We start from the raw sequence: 24,195 nt of genomic DNA, 5'->3' as shown, positions 1-24,195 counted from the left end.
CCCCTCCCACTCCCACTCCCTGGATGACATGTCCATCCTGGGCCTCCTCCAGTGTCACAATGATGCCACCCGGAAACTGGAGGAACAGCACCTCATATTCCGCCTTGGGAGCCTACAACCCACTGGTCTCAACGTGGACTTTACTAGCTTCAAAATCTCCCCACACCCCCACCCCGACCTCACCCCAAAAACACCTCAGTGGCCAATCCCTACCTTTCCTAGCTTCATCCCCGTCTCCTTGACCTGTCCGTCTTCTCTCCCACCTATCCGCTCCACTATCTACTTGCTATCACCGCTCCCCCGCCTCTATTTATTTCAGAGCCCCCTTCCCCTCCCCCATTTCTGAAGGGTCCCGACCCGAAACATCATCTTCTGATGCTGCCTGGCCTGTTGTGTTCATTCAGCTCCACACTTTGTTAGACAGACAGGCAGAGTGTTTTTAGATTGACATCTCCATGTCTAAGAAAACTAAATCTAGAAGTCTGACTGAAAGTAGGAATCCTGAACAGACTTATTTTGAATGGGGAGCTTGCAGCCTCTGGATGGTTCTAGGAGATTTGAGGAGACGACCTTGCAAAAGTAGCTGGAAGGCACAAAAAATTTCAACCCATACGTGGATCACTCAAATCCCCAAACCGAGTGATTACTGTTTTGAGTTTTGCTAGGTGTCTAACTTGACAGTTTTGCAGTACAAATGCAATGGTGTAGAAGAAAACTGGATTTAAGACATTCAGTTTAAAGTAGAAGTAAGAACATTCATTGTACTTTTAACATCTTTAACATAACTACCTAAGATAGAGTGTGGATATTATAGTTCATATTCTTTAATTTTTATTTATCATACAACAATACATGGTGCAGAAGAGACCTTTCAGCCAGAGTCTGTTCCACCAGAACTACACCAAGTCCCTATTTTCAGCACTTGGCCCACATCCTTGAATGTTATGACACTGCAAGGGCTCATCCATCCACTTTTTAAATGTTGTGAGGTTACCCATCTATACTACCCTCCTAGGCAGTGCATTCCTGACCCCCACCACCGTGTGGATGAGAACGTTTTCCTAAACTCCCCTCTGCCTCCTGCCTTTCACCTTTAAAGTGTGTGTCTTGTTACTCACCCTTCAATTAAGGGGAACAGCTGTTCTCTATCCACTGTTAGCAAAGGTGAATTCTATCTTCCACTGATCTGCCCATCTGATCAATCTGTTTCAGTCCATCTGCAACCTGAGACCTTCTTCCTCACTGTCAACCGCTTGGCCAATTTTTGTGTCGTCTGCAAACTTAACCCCCGCATTTTCATCTACATTGTTTATATGTATCACTAACAACAGTAACATTACATTTTTTAAATCTTGAAGCATTTGCCATAATTCTTTTAACTCAAGGGATCAACCTGCTAGATTAATTTTGCTTCTTTCTCCACAGATGCTGCCTGTCCTAAGTACACACAGTTCTTTTTGTTTTAATTTCCAGACTTTCAGCAGCTGCAGTGTTTTGCTTCTAAAGATGCAAAAGTAAAAGTAACTGATCTTACCTCCAGCAACAAGCCCAGATTCTCCTAACTGAATGGCCACGCCAAATCCACCAAGTTTCACAGGTGCTGAATTTTCCTTCGAAGCAAGTAACACACAATGTGGCTGCATCGGAAGAAAAACATTGAGTAGTTTGTGTAAAAATAAAACTACTATATAAAAAAAAACTAAAAATGCTCATTTTGAAATTATTTGAAGAAAAAGGTGAAACAGCTGGAGTCAAAACTCTGAAATACTTTATCACACTGCTAATCTAAAATCACATTGCGATTTGTAATTTGTGGTCATTACCGCAGTCAAATCAAGCACAAATGGAGAAACAGCTGTATAATCTTAAATTTGAAAAGAACGATATCCATGTTTTTCATGGTATTACTCAGTCCAAATGTTGTTTGCATTAATGCTTAGAAATGGAGAAGTTGAGTTAGTCTGGGTACAAACTTGTAGAACTTCTTCAGTGGCAATTCCATAGAATTCACTACCAAAAATTTATATTCTTTCAGTTAACTAACTCTCCATGTTCATCTGCTGTGCTCAGTGCAGTCACTGAAAAGATGCTTCTTATGCAAAATATCAGCACCTTTGACCATACAATGTATGGCCGCAGGAATACAAATGAGTATATGTACATTATGTATATGTATCATTTAAGTAAATATATAGTTCAAAAGAATACGCAAAGTAAGTTCCTGAAATGGCATTGTCCATACGTATATCCAAGATTTAATTAAAATATTTCAAATATATGTTTATATTTGAGCACTTAGATATGGAAATATCCAATGCTGAACCACTTTGCCAATTACCTTTTTTCACTCATTATCATTTAATGTGTTGAAAGCTAAGCTCTGGAAGCCAAGTCAAGAGTGAAACATCATTCTGGGCTGCTTCCTTAAATGTAGAAAATCTATACTAAAAAAAATGATGAGTAGACATTTTCTTTTTAATACAAACCAAGGCTTGAGCCTAAAACCACTATTGGCTCATGCCACAGAATATCCTTTTACTTTAGATTAATTGGGTATAGGGTAAACTTCAATAACACATGTAACAAAAAGAAGTCCTATTGGCCCTTATACAAGAAAAGGAAATAGCATCCCAGGCAAAATACGTAACAAAACAGTAGTATTTCACCATATTATATTGGTCTAGTTACAACTATGAACTAGACCCTGAAGTTGGTTTAGACTACAGTCTCAATTTGTATTTTTAAGAAAAAGCCTGCACCTGTTCTTTACATTTAAAATAACAGTTCAGAAACATGGCACTACATTGCTGGATTCTATCAAGAGTTTTCATTAAAAAATCCAAATGGATAAATACAAATGAGGTGAAATGCAGTACAAGGTTAAATTGATCAACACAGTTCTGCACTGTACACATTGTAACCGTGTGAATGATGAATGACCTACAACAGGCTTGTCCAAATTTTTGCATGGGGTCCGGGGATAGCACAATCCATTTGATCTCTCACTTGCTGACCCAGTGACCAAAAAATATCTGAAACTAAAACAGTAAATTTAAATGACTAATAAAAATGACTACGCAAAATTGCGAAGCAGCAGATCTAATTAATGTCATTACATTTTCCCTTTCTTGTTTAAAAAGTGACCTTGCCCTAAACCTTGCCCACCAGTGAAGGTGGTGGGAAATGAGGCTGAGATAAGGAGGTGAGTTTAACGCTGACTTTGGTTTGTTTGTGGTGATTTGTCAGGCTGACATCATGCAGGAGAAGATAGCAGTGAGTTGGTGTGTCTAGTCCAATCCAACTCATCTGTCCATCAATCTCTCAGCATACACACACCGATCTTGCATCCACCTGGCCTTGCACTTACTTATACTAGTTACCCACATCCCTGTCACTGACACCTACCTACCAAGTCAGCAAATTTCCTTGACCTGGTCCCATTACTTGCCCATCCTTCTAATCACCAACTCCGTCTCCACACATTCTCACACCACTTTGCACACCCACCACTCCAGTCAGTCAGTCAGTCAGTCAATCACCTACCTACAGCTCTGGTCACCAATCTCTCCTCCAATTCCCCATCACTCATCTAGAGTCACTCATTTACACTCCAGTCACTCACTCACTTCCACCAAATGTGGTCCCAACACCACCCACCTACCATATATGTACCCCTCCACTCACTTACCTATGCACCCAACCCCAGTAACTCCCTGGGCAGGAAAGTTTCCTGATTAATGTTGCCTGCAGCTAGGAAGGAGGCACGTCCATGGAATCCTTGATTAACCAAATGGAGCATCCTGACTGAATGACAAATCAGAGGCAGAGCAAGGCTAGCCAATCAACATAGCAAAATGCTGTTCAATTCCAAAAATTTTCTATCAAAAGAAATTCACCAGTGGCCCGTGGGATTCTCACCCAATTCAACAGCCTGATGCTGTCCTTAAAGCGGTTTCGCTGTCCCTTCTCATGGCCCGACTCTCACCTCCCCCATAGTCTGTGTCTCACCTTGCATTTCCCCTTCCTAACATTTTATCAATATGCAAAAGGTGAAATTTTAGCAACACCACAAACACAAATTCGCTCATGAAGCTGACCTCTTTCACAGAGCAAATGCGTCTCTCTAATGGTAGACTGTTGCCGTTTTTAAATAATCTCCTTTGGGAAAGCTCTAAAAAGCTTTCATAGATCCTCTAAGATAATGAAGCTGAACTCTAGAATGCCAAACAGTATAACCCATGTCTATATTGTCCAGTTAGATTGCAAATCTGAACTGCCTCATGGTTCGGGCAAATTGAGGGAATACCGTATTGTCTGAAGAATCTCATTTTGGATAAAATATTAAGCAATCATATTAAAACTACATGCCTTAATTTAAGAAACAGTTTTTTTTAAAATCTTAACATTTTTGGGGCTAGTAAAGCCAATTTAATTCTTGTACCCAGCAGTACAATTGGTCTATTAACCCTACTTATGCATCTCAAACTCAAATTCATGAGAACCTTATTACAGAAAAGGATTTTAGTTTAATTCTAAAATACCATTTAACAAACAAGTCCCAGGCAAAAGGAAACAGACGCAAACAGGAAAACATATAGCGTCAGCGGGGTTTACACAGTAGAAAGGAAAACCACAAGAATTACAACCAATAGAAGTAAAACAGGAATAGATCATAGTTATGTTTTTCTAGATGAAGAATCTCTTAAACATTGTGCACCTTCTTATGAAAAGCTAAATACAAGATTTGGCACATTGTAATTGATTTGATAACTAGCACATTGACCAATTAAGCACAGGATTAAGACATCTTCACAGGTATGTGATTAATGTTATTTATACAGAATCAAATTTTTTAAAATACGCTCGTGAGATATGGGCATTGCTTGTTGGCCAACATCTGTTGCCTGTCCCTAATTGCCTTTGAGAAGATGGTGGTGAGCTGCCTTCTTGAACCACTGCAGTCCAGCTGCTGTGGGTTGACCCACAATGCCATTAGAGAGGGAATTCCAGAATTTTAACCCAGTGACAGTGAAAGGATCGCAACATATTTCCAAGTCAGGATGGTGAGTGGCTTGGAGGGGAACTTGCAGGTGGTGGTATTCCCATGCATCTGCTGTCCTTATCCATCTAGATGGAAGTGATTGTGGGCTTGGAAAGTGCTGCCTGAGGATCTTTGGTGAATTTCTGCCGTGCATCTTGTAGATAGTACACACTGCTGCTACTGAGCATTTGTGGATAGGGTGCCAATCAAGCGGGCTGCTTTGTCCTGATGGTGTCAAGTTTTTTGAGTGTTGTTGGAGCTGCCATCCAGGCAAGTGGGCAGTATCTATCACAATCATGACTTGTAAATGGAGGACAGGTTTTGTGGAGTCAGGAAGTGAGTTACTCACTGCAATATTCTTAGCCTCTGATTTGCTCTTGTAGCCACTGTGTTTATATGGTGGTTGAGTTTCTGGTCAATTGTAACTCCAACCACCAGAGAGTTTGCCATCTATGCCAATTTTGCTAGGGCTCCTTGATGCTACAAGTGGCTGAATGTAGCCTTGACATCAAGGACTATCACTCTCACTTCATCTCGAAGATCTGTTTATGTTCCTTGACTGATACACCTCACAAGGCACAAAAATGTGTTCTTTTAAACAAGTACTTTCAAATGCAGTTTGGATTTTAAAAATAACAAACTTCACCAAACAATCCAATGGAAATAGTTATACACAAATGAATTATGAGTAACTGAACTTTCAGAGGTATTTGGAAATTTTGAGAAGTGGGGGAAGGGGGGTGCAGAGTTAATGTTCGCTGGCCAGAGGGTGGGGTGGGAGCTCTTCCTCAATTGCACATATGAACCATATGTAGCATTTGTTCCAAAACTCTGACACATTTTAGGAAAATTAAGAATTCACACATAAATAAGTGGATAAAATATGGAAATGATTTTAAAATCAATCTACCAAATCTGTATCAGTAAGTTTCTTAATTCTGTAACAGAAAGGGTGGGGGGCTGGGATTGGACGAAAAAAAATCATCTGGTACCAGAACTATCCTACCAGGAATTCTGCATGGATAGACTTATATATCAGATGAAAAATTTCTAAGGCAGACATCCAAGATTATTTATTTGTTGCAGCTTCAAGGCAAAAAGGAAGAACTCATTTGTATTAATATGTTGCTATAAGTTCTCTGGATGTCCTAAAACTCATCATAGCTAATTAATTTCCTTTGGAACTGCAATAACTGTTTTTAGAAGGCAAATGTGGCAGTCAATGTGTACACATCAAGGTTCCCCAAAAAAAACAAGAGAGATAAATGGTGAGTAAGCTCTGACTTAACATGCATGAACAAAGCTTGGACAACTGACCAGAAATTACTAGAGAAACTCAGCAGGACTAGTAGCATCTATGGAGAGAAAGAGTTAATGTTTCGAGTCCAGTTTGACTCTTCTTCAGAACTACCAGCATTTAGCTTTTATAAAGGATTGGACCCAAATGAACTAGAACACGATAAGGCACAGGAGCAGAATTAGGCCATTTAGCATGTTCCATCATTCAATGAGATCATGGCTGATGTGATAACTGTCAACTTCACATTCTTGCCTTTTCTCCATAACTCTTGATTTCCTTGATATGTTTAAGACTCTCTCTCAACCTTGAATATATTTTAACTACCCAGCTTCTATAGCTCTAGGTGCTCAAGAATTGTGCATGTTCAGAGAAGAAGTTCCTCTTTATCTGTTCTTTCTGGGTGATTGCACCTACCCGTTGAACTTGCACGCCAGCCTTTTGTGATTCATATGTGAAGACGTCCAAGTCTCTGTGTTGCAGTTTTCTGCAGTCTTTCCCCATTTAAATAAAATTCAGTTCCCCTATTCTTTTTGCCAAAGTGCAAAACCTCGCAATATATACCAACTGATTTAAAGTATTTACTTGAAAAATGGTAGCAGGATAAGTCTTTAATAAAATGTCTCTGCTCCTACAAATAACAATAATCTAACATTCGGATGCTTTAAAGTAAAAAAAAGTGCACAGGAGGGAACTGTTTACTTAAACTTGAGTAAAGCATACTCACATTAAGTTGATTATAACAGCATCACTGTCTTGAACTAATTATAGATAACAAAGCTGCGAGCAGACCACTCGTAAAAGTGATGAGAGATAATTATGACAGTCACATTAGAAGCTTCTTTTATTTTTCACAGATACGGTCTGTGTTGGATTTTTTAAGCAGTATTCTTTGTAAAATATTTTGACTCCCAGGATGCCATTTGGAGAATCTGAAACACCAGAGTTTTAACCTCCAACAAATAAATAAAATTAGTTCAGAGGATTTATCCTTTAGTTTTTGTGTACAATATGTTAAACAGCTTTAGGTTGTGGACCAGTAATGAAGTAACACTGGCCTTTTGCACACTGTTTCGACCATCCAATGCTCAAGGAGCTCCAGCTAACAATCAACATCTTTGTTCGATTCATACTTTACTACATTTCTGACACAACATCCGGAGAATGCCAGACTGGCAATGACACAGTTAATCAGAGCAGAAACTATTCATCTTGCATAATCTGTTTACTAATATTGTGCATCATTTTAAATCTTAATCATCAGTAGAAACAGCAGTTGAAATTAAAACAAACTTCCTTATTAATATCATATATTAAAATTCATGAATTAAAAGAAATTGTTAGTTTATTCATGGGATGTGGGCATGGCTTGCTGGGCCATTAGTGCCTATTTTTAGTTGCCCTCAAGTTAAGCGGTGGTGAGCTGCCCTCTTGAACCACTGCAGCCCAGTTGCTGTTGGTAGACCCACAATGGCCTTAGAGGGGCAATTTCAGGATTTTGACCATGTAAGATTGAAGGAACTGCAACATAGTTCCAGGATGGTGAGTGGCTTACAGGAGAACTAGTAGATGGTGAAGTTCTATCTGCTAGGCTTGTCCTTCTAGATGGTCAGGGAATGTGAGTTTGGAAGATTCTGTCTAAGGAGACATGGTGAATTTCTGCAGTGCACCTTGTAGATGGTACACATTGCTGCTACTGAGTATTGTTTGTGGATGTGGTTGCTTTGCCCTGGTTGGTGTCAAGCGCCTTGAGTGTTTTTAGAGCTGCATTCAGCCAGGCAGATGGGGACCATTACATTACAATCCTAGCTTCTGACCAGCTCTTATAACCAAAGTTTTGATATGGCTAGTCCAATTAAATTTCTGGTCAGTGGTAATTCCAAACTGTTGATAATCTGGGAATTCAGTGATGGTGATGCCACGGGGCAATGGTTAGATTCTCTTGTTGGAGATGGTTATTAACTGGCATCCATGTGGTGCAAATGGTCTTGATACATTTGAGCATGGGCTGTTCAGTATCTGAAAAGTCACCAGTGATGTTAAACAATGTGCATTCAAAAGCAAAAATTGCCACTTCTGACCTTATGATTAGGGAAGGTCATTGATGAAGCAGCTGAAGATATTTGGGCCAAGGGTACTATCCCGAGGAACTCCTGCACAGAGCATTGTGGACGTACCAAACAGCAAATGGAATGCGCGAGGCAACTCACCAACACTTTCTCCAGGGCAATTAGGGATGGGCAATAAATTCTGGCTCAGCGAGCCAAGGCACAGCCCATGAACATGTAGTGGGGAGAATTTTGTATATGGGTTACCCCAAAACAAATCTGAGTGAAAAATCAAAAATGATCAATAAAAGTCTTAATTACTTGCATTAGAAAGGACAAGGAAAGTTAGTTAGCTTAATAAATAAGATTTTTATACACACAAGTCATTTATTCCTTTTCAAGAAAGATTGTTGGGTTGTTTAAAAGAAAATTAAAACTTGCAGGCAAGGTCAAAATACCGATTTCGTTAGCATACATAACCCTGCAAAAGTGCAACATGGCTGAACTGGGAATAACCTTGGATTTTTTTTTTCCCCTGAAGGTGGAATGTTAATGCCCCTGCAACATGCTGAGTAAAGTACCACCAGATAAAGTTACGGGGATCTCAAGGCTGTGAAAATATCATAGGCTTTATAAAAAGGAGATACTGCAGCTTCTGGGAAGATGGGGGGAGTGGATAATAACAGGGATGTTAGGCACCCCTGCCATTTTGGAATGTGTGAAAGACAAGGTACTTGTCTAAAACAGACCATTTCAGAATTCAAGTAACTGACTGTCTACATGACTTACAATGAACAAACGTTTGAGATTTCTTTCGCAGGGTAGAGCTCTGCTTTGGAAATATTCTGATGTGGATCTCTCCCAAAACATTGGCAAAAAAGAAATTATAAATGGCCCAAGGCTCAAGGTTATTGTATAAAATAATCTACCACAACAAATGAAATCACCAAAAAAAAGAGTAAGGAAATTAGAAAGTGGTGTAAAAATTACAGTGTGTTTACAATGGGGGGACTTTTATACCGTGGTGCAGTAGCAATAGGAAGGGCAGTGGGAAGCAAGACTTCCAAGACAGGGTTGAGGGGAATTTTTAAAATACCAGTATGCTTCCAGTCCAACACGAAAGTAAGAACTAGTAGATCTGGTTTCTTTGGGATGAGGTGAGCCACATAAATCATACGCAGGTGAAAAGTTAGTCACTCTATCATCAGATTTAGGGTGATTAGGAGAAAGGAGCACGAACAATCCAGAGTAAAAATAATTAATTCAGGGAAAGCCGATAGGATAAGAATAGAGATAACAAGGCGTAGAGCTGGATGAACACAGCAGGCCAAGCAGCAGAGGAGCAGGAAAGCTGAGGTTTTGGGTCGAGACCCTTCTTCAGAATTGGGAGAGGGGGAGGTGGAAAGAAGATGGATAAAAGGAGAAGATAGGTGGAGAGGAGACAGACAGGTCAAAGAGGTGGGGGTAGAACCAGTAAAGGTGAGTGTAGGTGGGGCGTTAGGGGGAGATAGGTCAGTCCAGGGAGGACAGACAGGTCAAGGGGGCAGGATGAGGCTGGTAGGTAGAAAATGGGGTGGGGCTTGAGGTGGGAGGAGGGGATAGGTGGGAGGAAGGACAGGTCAGGGAGGCGGGGACAAGCTGGGCTAGTTTTGGGATGCGGTCGGGGAGAGGAGATTTTGAACCTTGTGAAGTCCACATTGATACCATTGGGCTGCAGGGTTCCCAAGCGAAATACGGGTAGCATCGTTGTGGCACTGCAGGAGGCCCAGGATGGACATGTCGTCTGAGGAGTGGGAGGGGGAGTTGAAATGGTTCACGACTGGGAGGTGCAGTTGTTTGTTGCGAACCGAGCGTAGGTCTTCCACAAAGCGGTCCCCAAGCCTCCGCTTGGTTTCCCTGATGTAGAGGAGGCCACATCGGGAACAGCGGATACAGTATACCACATAGGATGAGAATAGATCTGGACTGAATACATTTGAATCAAAGGTTGACAGGAGAAACAGTAATTGAACAAAGAGAAGATAGCTTGGGCACAGTCAAGGTACATGTTCTGAAAAGGGAAGGGCAGGACAAATAAAATAAATCCTGTCTTCCCTGAATGACAAATGAAATAAGGATAAAGAAAAAGTGTGCTAATGACAAACGTCAGGCAGAAAATGAATTAAGACCCTGGCTGAATATACTAAGTTCAAAGGAGTGGAGATAAAACAAAGAGCAAAAACAAACAGGAAGTATGAAACGAGGCCAACAGTTAACATAAAAGAAAATTCCAAAGTCTTCTCTAGGCATTTAAATAGCAAAAAGAAGAGTGGAACCAACTAGGGACTAAAAATGGATCTACACATGGAGGCAAAGGACATGGCTGAGGTACTAAATTCATACTTTGCAAAGGTCTTTACTAAGGAAGATGCTACCCAGGCCATGAATATTAATATGGAAGTAATGAGCAGGGTAGACCAAGGAGAGCCAATGGATGATATCTACCTGGATTTCAAGAACCTTTGATAAGATTCCACACAGGAGGCTGCTGAGTAAGATACGGGCCCACAGTGTTAGAGGCAAGGTGCTAGCATGGATAGAAGATTGGCTGTCTGGCAGAAAGCAGAGAGTGGGAATAAAGGGGTCTTTCTCAGGATGGCAGCTGGTGATAAGTGGTGTTCTGCAAGGGTCAGTGCTGGGACCACAACTTTTCACTTTGTACATTAATGATCTAGAGGAAGGAAGTGTGGTCATTCTGGCTAAGTTTGCAGATGACACAAAGATAGGTGGAGGGACAGGTAGTATTGAAGAGGTGGTGAGGCTGCAGAAGAATTTGGACAGGTTAGGAGAGTGGACAAAGAAGTGGCAGATGGAGTGCAATGTGAGAAAGTGTGAGGTCATGCACTTCGGTAAGAAGAATAAAAGCATGGACTATTTTCTAAATGGAGAGAAAATGCAGAAGTCTGAAGTGCAAAGAGACTTCGGAGTTCTAGTCCAGGATTCTCTCAACGTAAACTTGCAGGTTGAATCAGTAGTCAGGAAGGCAAATGCAATGTTGGTATTTATTTTGAGAGGACTTGAATATAAAAGCAGGAATGTACTACTGAGGCTTTATAATGCTCTGGTCAGGCCACATTTGGAGTATTGTGTACAAATTTGGGCCCCATATCTCAAGAAGGATGTAATGGCCCTGGAGCAGGTTCAGAGGAGGTTCACGAGAATGGTTCCAGGAATGGAAAGCTTAACATATGAGGAACATTAGAGGACTTTGGGACTATACTCATTGAAGTTTAGAAGGATGAGGGGGATCTAATTGAAACTTTTAGAATACTGAATGGCCTGGATGAAGTGGATGTTGGGAAAATGCTTCCATTGGAGGACAGTCTAGGACCCGAGGGGACAGCCTTAGAGGGGACCTTTTAAAACTGAGATAAGGAGAAACTTCTTCAGCCAGAGAGTGGTGAATCTATGAAATTCACTGCCACAGAAGGCTGTGGAGGCCACGTCATTGAGTACATTTAAGACTGAGGTAGATAGGTTCTTGATTATCAAGGGGATCAAGCGTTACGGGGAGAAAGCAGGAGAATGGGGTTGAGGAACTTATCAGCCATGATTGAATGGCGGAGCACACTCGATCGGCCAAATGGCCTAGATTCTGCTCCTATGTCTTATGGTCTTATGCCTGGATACAAATATGGAAAAGATGCTTCCACTAGTAGGAGAGACTAGGATCCAAGGATATAGCCACAAAGCAAAGGGATGATCTTTATAACTGAGATGAGGAGAAATTTCTTCAGTCATTGAGTGTGGTTAATCCATGAAACTTATTGCTGCAGAAGGCTGTGGAGGCCAAGTCATTGAAAGTCTTTAAGACAGAGAAAGATAGATTTTTGATTAGTAAAGGGATTAAGGGTTAGGCTGAGAAGGCAGGAGAACGTGGTTGCAAAACATATCAGCCATGACTGAATGGTGGAACAAACTCAATCAGCTGAATGGCCTAATTATGCTCCTATATCCTATGGTCTTATATTTTTAAAGATAGCATTGGATATGTTCTTGATAGGCAAGGGAATCAAGGGTGGGGATGTGGATGGGAATTGAAATTCGAAATAAAAACAAAAATAGGAAGATAAGACAGATGAATGTGTAGCTGGTAAGATGGTGAAGGAAGGAGGGCTTTAGATTCCTGGCTCACTGCTCTGGTGGAGATGGCACATGTACAAGTTGGATGGGCTGCATCCGAACAGAAACAAAAACAGAAATTCTGGAGAAACTCAGCAGGTCTGGCAATATCAATGGGGAGAAAGCAGAGTTAATGTTTCGAGTCCGGTGACTCTTCATCAGAACTAAGGAAATCAACTGACTCAAAACATTAACTCTGCTTTCTCCCCACAGATACTGCCAGACCTGCTGAGTTTCTCCAGCAATTTCTGTTTTTGTTTCAGATCTCCAACTTTTCTTTTGTTTCATTTTTGCTTCTGAACAGAGCTGGGATTGAGATCCTTTGAACTTTTGTTAGTGTGTTCGGGATGGTTTAAACTCAGCAGGGCCAAGGGTATTCAAAATAATGTGGGGGTGCACAAAATGGTAGGTGAGACTGACGGCACTAAAAAAACTAAGTTAATCGGTAGAGTCAAAGTAAATAAGAAGGTAACAAAATCCAAAATCACGGTTACAATGCATGTATGTGAATGCAGAAGGTGTAATTAATCAGACTGGGCAGTGATAGATACAGTTTGCCATGTGGGATTGTGATGTTGTGGCGACAACAGAGACCTGGTTTAAGGAAGAGCATGCCCGAGTGTTAATTATTCCTGGCTATAACTTGTTCAGGAAAGACGAGGAGGGAAAAAAAAAAAAAAAGAGGGTGGTGTTTTTGATTAAGGGCAGCATTACAGTTCTGGAGAAAAGGAATGTTTTAAGAGTTCAAGTACAGAGTTGATTTGGCTAGGCCAGGGAATAAGAATGGTTCAGTTATATTGCTTGGTGTAAATTACATACCAGCAACTAGTGGGGAGGACGTAAAGGAACAAATCAGCTAGGAAATGACTGAGATGTGCAAATATCATATAATAGTTACAATGATAGACCTTAATTACACATATATAGACTGTAATAGTGGTAGTGCAAGCTTGTGGATGAAGAGGAGGAGTTAGCCAAAGGTCAGAATTCTTGCGGTAGGACAGAAACAACTTTGCTGAAAAGACGTGCTGGTTCTATTTCAGCAAGAAAGAATGGACCAGCCAGGAAGAGGTGCAAAGAGTTGGACAACAGAAGCAAGCGAATGGAAGAGGAAAATGTGATCGATTGTTCAATGCAGTACAAAAAGAATGCTTTATTACACATGTCGCAGAAGATGCAAGACTGCCTTTAGCACTGAACAAGACAGAAGGTTAACTGAAGGGAGAATCAACAATGCATCTTTTTTCCTCCATCACTCTTTCAAGCATGAGGATTGAAGTTACTTCAGAATAAAATTTTTATAATGCCAAGATGAACATGCACTGTGCATTACTGCAGTAATTCATCTTGTCACATATTGGAGGTGTGAATCAATGGTCTGTTGTCAAATAACTTTATGTAAAGATTCATGAAACAGACTTGACCAAAACTTAAGCTTGATCACAGAATCATATAAATCACACCGAGGCTCTTCAGCCCATCAATGTATATGCCACCAATTTGAAAGATATTTCAATTAGTCTCATCCCCTACTCAATCCACACAACGTTGCAAAGGTTTCCATTTTGAGTACATGTCCAACTCTCTTTTGAAAGTTACAAGTGAATCTGTTTCTACCAACTTTTAGACGGTGCATTCCAGATGACAACTTGCAGCATAAAATAAATTCTCATCCTGTTCTTTTTTGTGTCAATTATCTCAAATCCATGTCCTCTGGTATCTACCTTCCCACTAGTAGAAACAATTTCTCCCTAACAATTCCTCATAGTTGGAATATCTTCAGTAAATTACCCATTCTCCAGTCTCTCCACATAAGCAAAGTGTCTCATCCAAAGAATGATTTATATTTAACAAGTATCTTAGCAGTCATTTTTAATCTATGTTATTCCAAGGAACAATTAATTTTGTACTGCATTTTGGAATCTAGATGTTTTGCCATAATAAGTGTTAAGTTGACTGGACTAATTGACATCTTGCAAATAATAGCTTATAGATACATTTGCTATAGAAGTCTCCCTTCTCATAAGCTTCATATTAATACAGATTTTATTTCATTACAGAAATAAACATTTATCAATTTCATTATCTGAAAGTATGGGAACTACCAATTTGTCAATGAGTGACTGGCAATCAGAAAATGGAAGTAAACTGCTAAAGGCAAAAATGGAGATGGATATATCGGCCGACCAAAATTGTACTATACAAGACAACTTCCTAATGATTCTTTTACCTATAGCATACTCTCTCATATTTTTAACAGGGCTGATTAGCAACATTTCAGCATTATGCATATTTTTCTTTATTCAAAACAAGAAAAATTCCATCCACATCTATTTGATCAATATGGCAATTGCAGACCTCTTCTCAATTTCTTCCTTGCCTTTCAGAATAGCTTATCATGCAAATCATAACCAATGGATGTTAGGGACATTGCTCTGTAATATCATAGGCAATGTATTTTACATGACAATGTACATTAGCATTATACTTTTGGGACTCATCAGTGTGGATCGGTACTTAAAAATAACAAGGCCTTTGCGGCACTATAAAATACGGAATGCCACCCAAAGTGCAACGATATGTGCTGCCATCTGGTTTGTTTCCATTGTGATTGCAATACCAATGCTTTTGAAGACTAAAGGCGATAACAATTCCAATAACAATTTGAAATGCTTTCATTATCGAGAGAGAGACCAATTCAAAACCTACATTAATATTTTCATTGTGATAATGTTTTGGGTTGTATTTTTTTGCCTCACTCTTTCATATGGAAAGATAGCCAAAAAGCTTTTCACACTGAGTAGAGAAAAACCTGGTTTTTCTAACAACAAAGTTCACAGCAAAATTGCAACAAAAACGTTCGTTGTTCTTTTCATTTTTACCGTATGTTTCGTCCCATATCATATCTCGCGATTTTTCTACATTGCATCTCAACTCCGCAAAACAAGCTGTTACTGGAAAAATGTCGTGAATAAAACGAATGAGATATCACTTTTACTTTCTGCTTTCAACAGTTGTCTGGACCCAATTATGTACTTTCTGCTCTCTAAGACTGTTAGAAAAACAGTGCAGAATTTAGTGAGTGAAAAATTTCAGAAAGACACAAGAAGTGAGAGCACTTAAAAGCTGCACTATCTCCAGTCCTAGATGTTTATGGGTCTGTCTCAAACAATTTGAAGCCTGCAGTTATATTTCTACTTCAGAACAAAAATCAATGGACAACAAAGACTTCAGATTTGTTTACATGTATTAATAGCCTGAACCAATCTGTACATTGTGGATGTAGTATATTGGAATGCTAATGAGTAAAGAACTAAATATGATTTGAAAGTTGGATTCTTTCAAACACATTCTTTCTGTGCAACCATATACAGTCAAAATCCATATCCCAGCAGGCAAACACAATGATCTGTTATCTGTTCTTTGAAAACTCAAGTACACGCTTCTAATTTTGTTAGGATATGGCAAAGTCTCTAAGCCATAGCAAGAGGAACCTGATTCTAATAAATTACCTTAACCAGGTTTATATATGAAAGTATTCTGATTAAGGTAGTGAGAGACCATATACTAATAGCTAACATAGAAGATAATTCCTGTCATGCAGTACCTCTGGGGCTGAAGCTCTGAGTTCAAGTCCACAGGTACCTCTCAGCATCCCAACAAGTCGACGTTTTTTTTAAAATCGTCAATGCACGCATTTCATGCTCCAGCTTGTTCTGGAGCACACGTACAGAAAGGGATTTTGCCACATTTACTTATGTAACAGGGTCTTAAAGATAATTTAAATGCTTTAAAAGGCTTCTCAGAAAAGTGATTGATTTTATACGAATGCATTTTTCTTATTAGAAGTTTAACTACTTGGTTAACTATTAAACCTTAGGTGATAGTCATTTACAATTCTTAGCATAAGGACACAATTAGTTTATGAGCTGTCAAGCTTCCTTCCACCCAAGAAGTTAGTATTCTAGGTAGCAAAAGAGGCACACAATATTTGAGAACAAACTTTATGCTTCCAGCTGAGGCACATTGAGAATGCTGGCTAGATGAATGCATGTTCCACTTTCATTCATCATTAATGGCCTAAGGCAGTGGGGAAGAGACAGCACAACAACTTAAATGAGAAATTCATAACACTGATCTCATTAAACATTGAATGACTAAAATAAATGTAACATTTGAAAAGAAAGAAAATTACAATTGATGCTATGTTAGTACAGTTGTGGAATTGAGAAAGGATGTATTGGCACTGGAGGGGGTGCAAAGGAGGTTCACTAGGTTGATTCCAGAGTTGAGGGGGTTGGCTTATGAGGACAGACTGAGTAGATTGGGATTATATTCATTGGAATTCAGAAGATTGAGGGGGGATCTTATAGAAACATATAAAATTATGAAGGGAATAGATAAGATAGAAGTAGAGAGGATGTTTCCACTGGCAGGTGAAGCTAGGACAAGAGGGCATAGCCTCAAGATTAGAGGGAGCAGATTTAGGACTGAATTGAGAAGGAATTTCTTCACCCAGAGGGTTGTTAATCTATGGAATTCCTTGCCCAGTGAAGTAGTTGACGCTACTTCAGTAAACGTTTTCAAAAAAAAAGGTAGTTTTTTTTTTAACAATAAAGGAATTAAAGGATATGGTGAGAACGCGGGTAAGTGGATCTGAGTCCACGAAAAGATCAGCCATGATCTTACTGAATGGCGGAGCAGGCTCGAAGGGCCAGACAGCCTACTCCTGCTCCTGCTCCTAGTTCTTATGTTCTTATGTTTATTGCATTATTTATGGACCAAAAATATCTTGAGGATAGAAAAAAAGATTTCTGTAGCACTTAGTTGATCACTTTCCAAGTAAACGTTAACTTGGGTGCATTAGATGAAAACATAAATGTAAACTCCACTGCATAAAAGGCTGAATGAAACAATGTGTCTGCATTCAATACTGAATTGCACAAAGAGAAAAGTCATCTTTATAATTCCTGCCAATTAAAGGATCAGTCATTTAAATTTAAGTGCCATCGAGGTCTTATCCAATGCTTTAATTTATAGGTACAATGCCCTATAAAATTCCCATAAATGAGCAATGAATGAAGTGAATAAATAGACTAATCAATAGACTATTGCTAAAATTATGGACACTCAAAAGAATCTAGGCTTTCTCATAAAAGAAACTTGAAAAGGATAGGTCATCGATGTGATGAGCCCTAGAGATTAGCTTCACGTGAGGTATAGGTAAGATTAGTTGAAATACTGCAAACTGCTTTAGTATGAACAGGCTGAGAAATTAGTGAAACAAATTTGTCACCTGACTTGCCTCGATTCTACGGTGTGAGTAACTGGAGGTCATCAGGGCACTATCACAGATGTTTGGGGTCATTCATCAAAAAAGTAAACTCTACTGACACTTCACACAGATTAAATGGAATAGGGGCTTTTGAAAAATTTTCCTGATGTGTCTTTTTTTGGTCTTTGTTTGTTCTTGATTTTCAGTTATCTTTATTGCATATTTTTATTTGCAGAAAAATATCTCCCTGAAAGTTCCAGGAACTACCAGCGTACGTGATTCATAGAATCCCTACAGTGTGGAAACAGGCCCTTCGGCCCAACAAGTCCACGCCGATCCTCAGAGCACCCACACAAACGCATTCCCCTATAACCCACCTAATCAACACATCCCTGTAATTCAGCCAATAGACAAACCATATTAAACTATTAACTGGCTATTTATTTAAAGAATATAATCATAAATCAATGTCACTAGTTTGTCTCAATTTAAGACTTTTCTTGACTATAATTTGTTATAGCCAAATAATTTAATGCTGACAACTGATCCGCTTGTATGTTTTTCATTGTTACTTAATTCTACTTTCTAATTATTTGCATATTAAATGCAAATGTTCAGATGTTGTTAACTATAATGCAAATAAATTGTTAACAGTTAACATGTCTGTTCTTATCTTTATCATTTGGCAAGGAAGAATTAATTCTATCAGCAATTTGAGTGACTTAGATGAAGGGAAATGCAAAGATGTCATAAATAGATTGATGCCTAATAATTTGGTGAGACAAATCCAGGCATTGTTTATCCTGTGCAAGCACTGTTTAATCCGATGATTCCTTGACTAAAATTTAAAGAGGAGTTAAGAATTTGCCTGGGGCCCTCAATAACATTGGTCAGGATACTAATCCCAGTGCTCCTACAAAACCTGAAAGGGTCTTCTTCAAAGCTCAGATAAGTAAACTTTAAAGGATGCAGGCACAATAGGTTGCAAACATGGCTTCCTCAAAATCAAAATGAGTTAACATGACAAAAAATTAAGTTGCAATAAGATAAAATGCAAATGCTGTAAATCCAAGAATTAAATGTTGAATAATGCTTCAGGTGAACAGTCCTTATCATTTGCTGTTTTTTTTTCAGTTGATAGCCGGTTTATTGGTATTTTCAATTTTTATGCAAGTCTGTACCATCAGATTTGCTAACTACTACTGTTATGAAAGACAGCAGAAGAGAGCCATCTCTCTCTAGTCCTGTTTCACTGCTAGTCACAACATTAATTTAGATGTTTTATCCATTTACCTATATGGCCAATATTCACTGCATCCTATTAGGTTTAGATAAAAAGATCCATTATCTAGGGTTTTTAATGAATAACAAAATTAGTGATATATTGTGTAAACATTACTTATTTGGCAAAAATGTAAAGCTGATTCACAATCAGTTGAATGTATTTAAGTAAAATTACACAAATACCAGGTTAAAGCAAAATCTCTGCAGAGATCAACTTTGAGGGAATAAATACTTGGTTTAATAATTGTTGGCATGTGAAGAAAAAAAAAGAAATTTTCAAGATGTCTTTCAGTTGGTATTCTAGGGCAAGTACACAGGTCATTAAACACAGGCATCTGGGCATCCCTGGAATCTGCAACGCAGTTCCTTCAAGAGCGGTCACAAGGAATCATCGAAAGTAACTCCTTCAGTGGACTTTCAGGGGAAAAGCTGGATCAGGGTTTCAGTTACCATATTGGATCATCAAAAAGGGTATTCCTAGGAAAATTTCTTTCAACAAGCTCTACTTCAATTGCACTCCAAACAACTAGGCTAGACAAGTGACTTCAAAGAAATGAATTTAAAACAAGTCCAATGTCCACTTAGTGACTCCTTTCAAAAAGAAACAGGTTTGGGTATCCTTATCCACACTGTCCTTAATTCTTAAAACAAATCTCTAAAAGAATATTCAATGTCTTGATTGCAGTACTATTTACGTCCATACCAGGACAGATGGAATTCTGTTAACCTTGCACACCTAAAATCAAAGAGAAATGTGTGCAAAATCCTCATCAGAGTTGTTCTACACCCATTATAGTAGTGGTATTTCACTATGGGAAACACTTTCACTGGCAAGTACAGACAGACAGTCACCCATCAATAGAGTTTGATTTAATCATCAGAAAGACAAACAGCCGAGCCCAAGACTTTCCTTTCGAAACATCAATAAGCTATACAACATGATCTAAGCTTCACATATTTAGGCTCTACAATCACCCGTAATCAGTAAAATAGTGATTAGTTGAATTCTAGAGGATCCATGGGTGTTGAACAGGGCTTTGATGGAGCTAAGTAGGGCCCTACATGACCTATGTCAAAAAAACCCTCCTAAATATAACCACAGTACAGTTTTTTTTAATTAAAAAAACATTAGTATTCCATTTATTCACACTTACAGTGGCCTGACCTTGTAAAAAGCATGGAGAAACGTCAGGTCTTAGATATAGAAGCATAGAACATAGAACATTACAGCGCAGTACAGGCCCTTTGGCCCTCGATGTTGTGCCGACCTGTGAAACCAATCTGAAGCCCATCTAACCTAAACTATTCCATTATCATCCATATGTTTATCCAATGACCATTTAAATGTCCTTAAAGTTGGCAAGTCTACTACTTTTCCGTGCAGGGCATTCCACGCCCTTACTACTCTCTGAGTAAAGAGCCTACCTCTGACATCTGTCCTATATCTATCACCCCTCAATTTAAAGCTATGTCCCCTCGTGCTAGCCACCACCATCCGACGAAAAAGGCTCCCACTGTCCACCCTATCTAATCCTCTGATCATCTTGTATGTCTCTATTAAGTCACCTCTTAACCTTCTTCTCTCTAACGAAGACAGTCTCAAGTCCCTCAGCCTTTCCTCATTAGACCTTCCCTCCATACAGGCAACATCCTGGTAAATCTCCTCTGCACCCTTTCCAATGCTTCCACATCCTTCCTATAATGCGGTGACCACAACTGTACGCAATACTCCAAGTGCGGCCGCACCAGAGTTTTGTACAGCTGCAACATGACCTCATGGCTCCGAAACTCAATCCCTCTACCAATAAAACCTAACACACCGTACGCCTTCTTAGCAACCCTATCAACCTGGGTGGCAACTTTCAGGGATCTATGCACATGGACACCAAGATCTCTCTGCTCATCCACACTACCAAGAATTTTACCATTAGCCTGTACTCTGTATTCCTGTTACTCCTTCCAAAGTGAATCACCTCACACTTTTCCGCATTAAACTCCATTTGCCATCTCTCAGCCCAGCTCTGCAGCTTACCTATGTCCCTCTGTAACCTGCAACGTCCTTCCGCACTATCCACAACTCCACCGACTTTGGTGTCATCCACAAATTTACTAACCCATCCTTCTACGCCCTCATCCAGGTCATTTATAAAAATGACAAACAGCAGTGGCCCCAAAACAGATCCTTGAGGTACACCACTCGTAACTGAACTCCAGGATGAACATTTCCCATCAACCACCAGCACAACATAGCCTGCCATATTTTTGGTGTTTTCATGCCGCAGTACAAAATCTGACAGCATCTCTATGGCCTTTATGGTTTCAGCTACGGAAACGGACAGTGAGCATTCACTAGGCTCTTGAGGGTCATTAGTGGTCTCAGTTGAAAAATGTACTATGAATTAGGAGCAGGAGTAGGCCAATCAAGCCCTCGAACTTGCTCTACCAGTTAAGATCCGATAGTGGGCTCAAATCCACATTCCCACTTTGATAACCTTTAACACGCATACAAACAAAAATTAGGAGCATTTAACAATGGCCTCATCGCTTAGTTTTGTTGCGCAGTGAATGGCGCTGTCCACTTCCATGCATTTTTTCCATGTTTGGCTTTGTTGAAATTTCCAAAACCAGCAAGTTCAGCTAATTCAAAATTACCTGTTCAGAATTTCAGCCTATCATGAGCACGATTCTATTGGATATGCTACTCTGATGGCAGAAATGGTTGATCATTTTGACACTACTTGAGTTGTATTAAGGTATCTTTTAAAATGAAAAAATCCAAAGACCAAACCAAACAGAGTTCGGGTCCTTTGAAAAAGTCACTTGGCCCGAACAAACCTAAAAGTGAAGGTCTTTCCCTAAAGAGCTCTAACAGATGGGTACAAACCTAAGTGGTAAGTATCACATCAAATGGAAACAACAAATAATAAATGTACAGACAATGAAAAGAAAGTTTACAGATACCATCAGGCTTCTACAAAGAATTTCCCAAAAGATTAGGGTACAATGAGTTCAAGAGTTAAACGAATATTTTGCTTTTGGTTGTGAGATGATTAGTAAAAAATCTTCAAGGATAAGGTAAGTGCATCTGAACACCAAAAATATCCATTATCCAAAAAACAGTTGGTCCTGAAAAGGATTCCTGACTTGTATCTGAATTTGACTCATCATGATTCCAATGTAAAAATCAACACATTGTAAAAATCGCAGCTGTTACGGCCAAGCTCAGTAAGGCAAAGTGAAACAAGAACAACCTGACTGAAAAAACCAGACACTGAGCCCATCCAACCTCTGTCCCTCGTGCATTCCTTCATGGTAATGAGATCTGAACAACACATCAGGTAGGAGACAATGCTGATTATTCTCCTTCGCTATCTCAAATGTATCGTTGGTATCTCTTTGCACAAGATCACAAACACAGAAGTCCTGAATATGAGCTAATTCCATCAGCATACACGTAACTCAAAGCCTGTTGTCTTCGCCTGCAGCAAATGCAGCTGAGATTGCCACGTCATCCTGAGCCGCACCAAGTGATGTTTAATGGTTTATCACCAAAGGGCAACCCACCACCCCATAAGACAGAAGGATGTTAAAAGGAGTGGGAGGCAATGATCTGGTGGTAATGGCACTCGACTATTAATCCAGAACCACACCCTAATGATTTGGGGACATGAATTAAAATCCCACCACGGCAGACAGTAAAATTTGAATTCAATTAAAAAAATCTGGAATAAAAAGAATCATGGTGACCACTGTTGCTTGTTGTAAAATCCCATCCAATTCATTAATACACACTTTGGAAGGAATTCTATTCTTACTTGGTCTGACTCCACATCCACAACAATATGGATGACTCTTAACTGCACTCTGGGCAAATAGGGGTGGACAATAAAATGCTTACCAAGCTAGTGACATCCACATTCTATGTTTCTAGTAAAAAATGTCTAATTTTGTTTTCTTTGATTCATGCTGCTTAAATTGATTCAACCAACATTTGCAAAGTCACTCCTGAGCCACTAACAAAAAAAAACAGATAGCAAAATTGCTTAGAATGACATTTATTTCTCAGTTCAGTACAGATTCCTTCTTGTATCGAACTGGTTGTAAGGAGTTGGAATGCTCCATTAGAGATAGCAGTGAACGTAAAATCCACAATAAAAGAGAAGATCTATGAGACCCCTTTCCACTGTCCAAACATATATTCTCTGTTCTCACTTAGTTCATGCTGGCACTCATTTCCCTCTCAAGACCATTTCTCAAACACTATTACCCCAACCCTCTGCTCAACTCGATGCTGATATGCCACGTTATTCCTACGCTCCAGCTTTTCTTCCCCCTCAACGTCTCCTAGCCGATTTCTGCTTTTGGTGTACTTCTCAAAGTCACTGAATGCAGCTGCATAATCTAGGCAGTTTTCTTCTGGTTTCTCTTCTGTATTCACATTCAACTATGTTAATTCATAGGAGCAGTAAAATTCTGTGATTTAGAGCGCTAGCAGGAGACTGAGGCTAGACAGAGGAAACTGTCACAGATGTTGCCTTTTGTTCCCTCTTCCCTTACCATCCTTTCTCTGCTTCTCAGTTATACAGAATACAAACAGGCCCTTTTGCCCACCATGTGTATGCCAAATAAAAAATACCAAACTACACTAATCTCATTTACTTGCACTTGGTTCTTAGCCCACTGCACCCCAACAAGTATCACCAGACGCTTCTTAAATGTTGCAAGAGTACCTGCCTCCACGACCCTCTCAGGCAGCGCGTTCCATATTTCTACCACCCACTGGTGATAAAATCTTTCCTCAGATCTCCTCTAAACCACCTACCCCTCACCTTAAACTTATGTTCTCTGATCTTCAATGTCTGCCATGGGGAAAAGATTCTCATGATTTATCCTATCTATGCCTCTCAAAATTTTGCATAACTCAATCAGATCCTCCTTCAGCTTCCTCTGCTCCAAGAGAAACCAATCCAGCCTATCCATTCTCTCCGCGTAACAGATTTTCCATCTCAGGCAATATCCTGGTGAATCTTTTCTGTATCTTCTTCAGTGCAATCAAGTCCTTCTGATAGTGCAGCAAACAGAACCGTAC

General features: G+C 39.6%; 1 protein-coding gene across 1 annotated transcript; it reads left to right on the top strand.

Annotated features, from left to right (window-relative positions):
* Nucleotides 1-4,699: 4,699 nt before the first annotated feature.
* On the top strand, nt 4,700-16,252 carry gpr34b (G protein-coupled receptor 34b). The gene is made up of 3 exons (XM_048602724.1): nt 4,700-4,815; nt 13,591-13,757; nt 14,608-16,252. Exons 2-3 carry the CDS (start codon nt 13,696-13,698, stop codon nt 15,668-15,670), a joined length of 1,125 nt encoding a protein of 374 aa, XP_048458681.1. The 5' UTR covers nt 4,700-4,815; nt 13,591-13,695; the 3' UTR covers nt 15,671-16,252.
* Nucleotides 16,253-24,195: the final 7,943 nt, after the last annotated feature.

Source organism: Rhincodon typus, chromosome 11 (assembly GCF_021869965.1).
Source record: "Rhincodon typus isolate 14 chromosome 11, sRhiTyp1.1, whole genome shotgun sequence".
Lineage (NCBI taxonomy): Eukaryota > Metazoa > Chordata > Chondrichthyes > Orectolobiformes > Rhincodontidae > Rhincodon > Rhincodon typus.
Note: the sequence above shows the minus strand (reverse complement) of the source record. Positions and strands in the feature narration are given on the sequence as shown.

What these genes read in the sequence shown, in the direction of transcription:
- gpr34b (XM_048602724.1), top strand. Translation starts at nt 13,696, where the DNA reads ATGCTTTATTACACATGTCGCAGAAGATGCAAGACTGCCTTTAGCACT. An exon ending in AGCACTGAACAAGACAGAAG is followed by an intron (nt 13,758 to 14,607) that starts GTTAACTGAAGG and finishes ATTTCATTACAG; the next exon opens with AAATAAACATTTATCAATTT.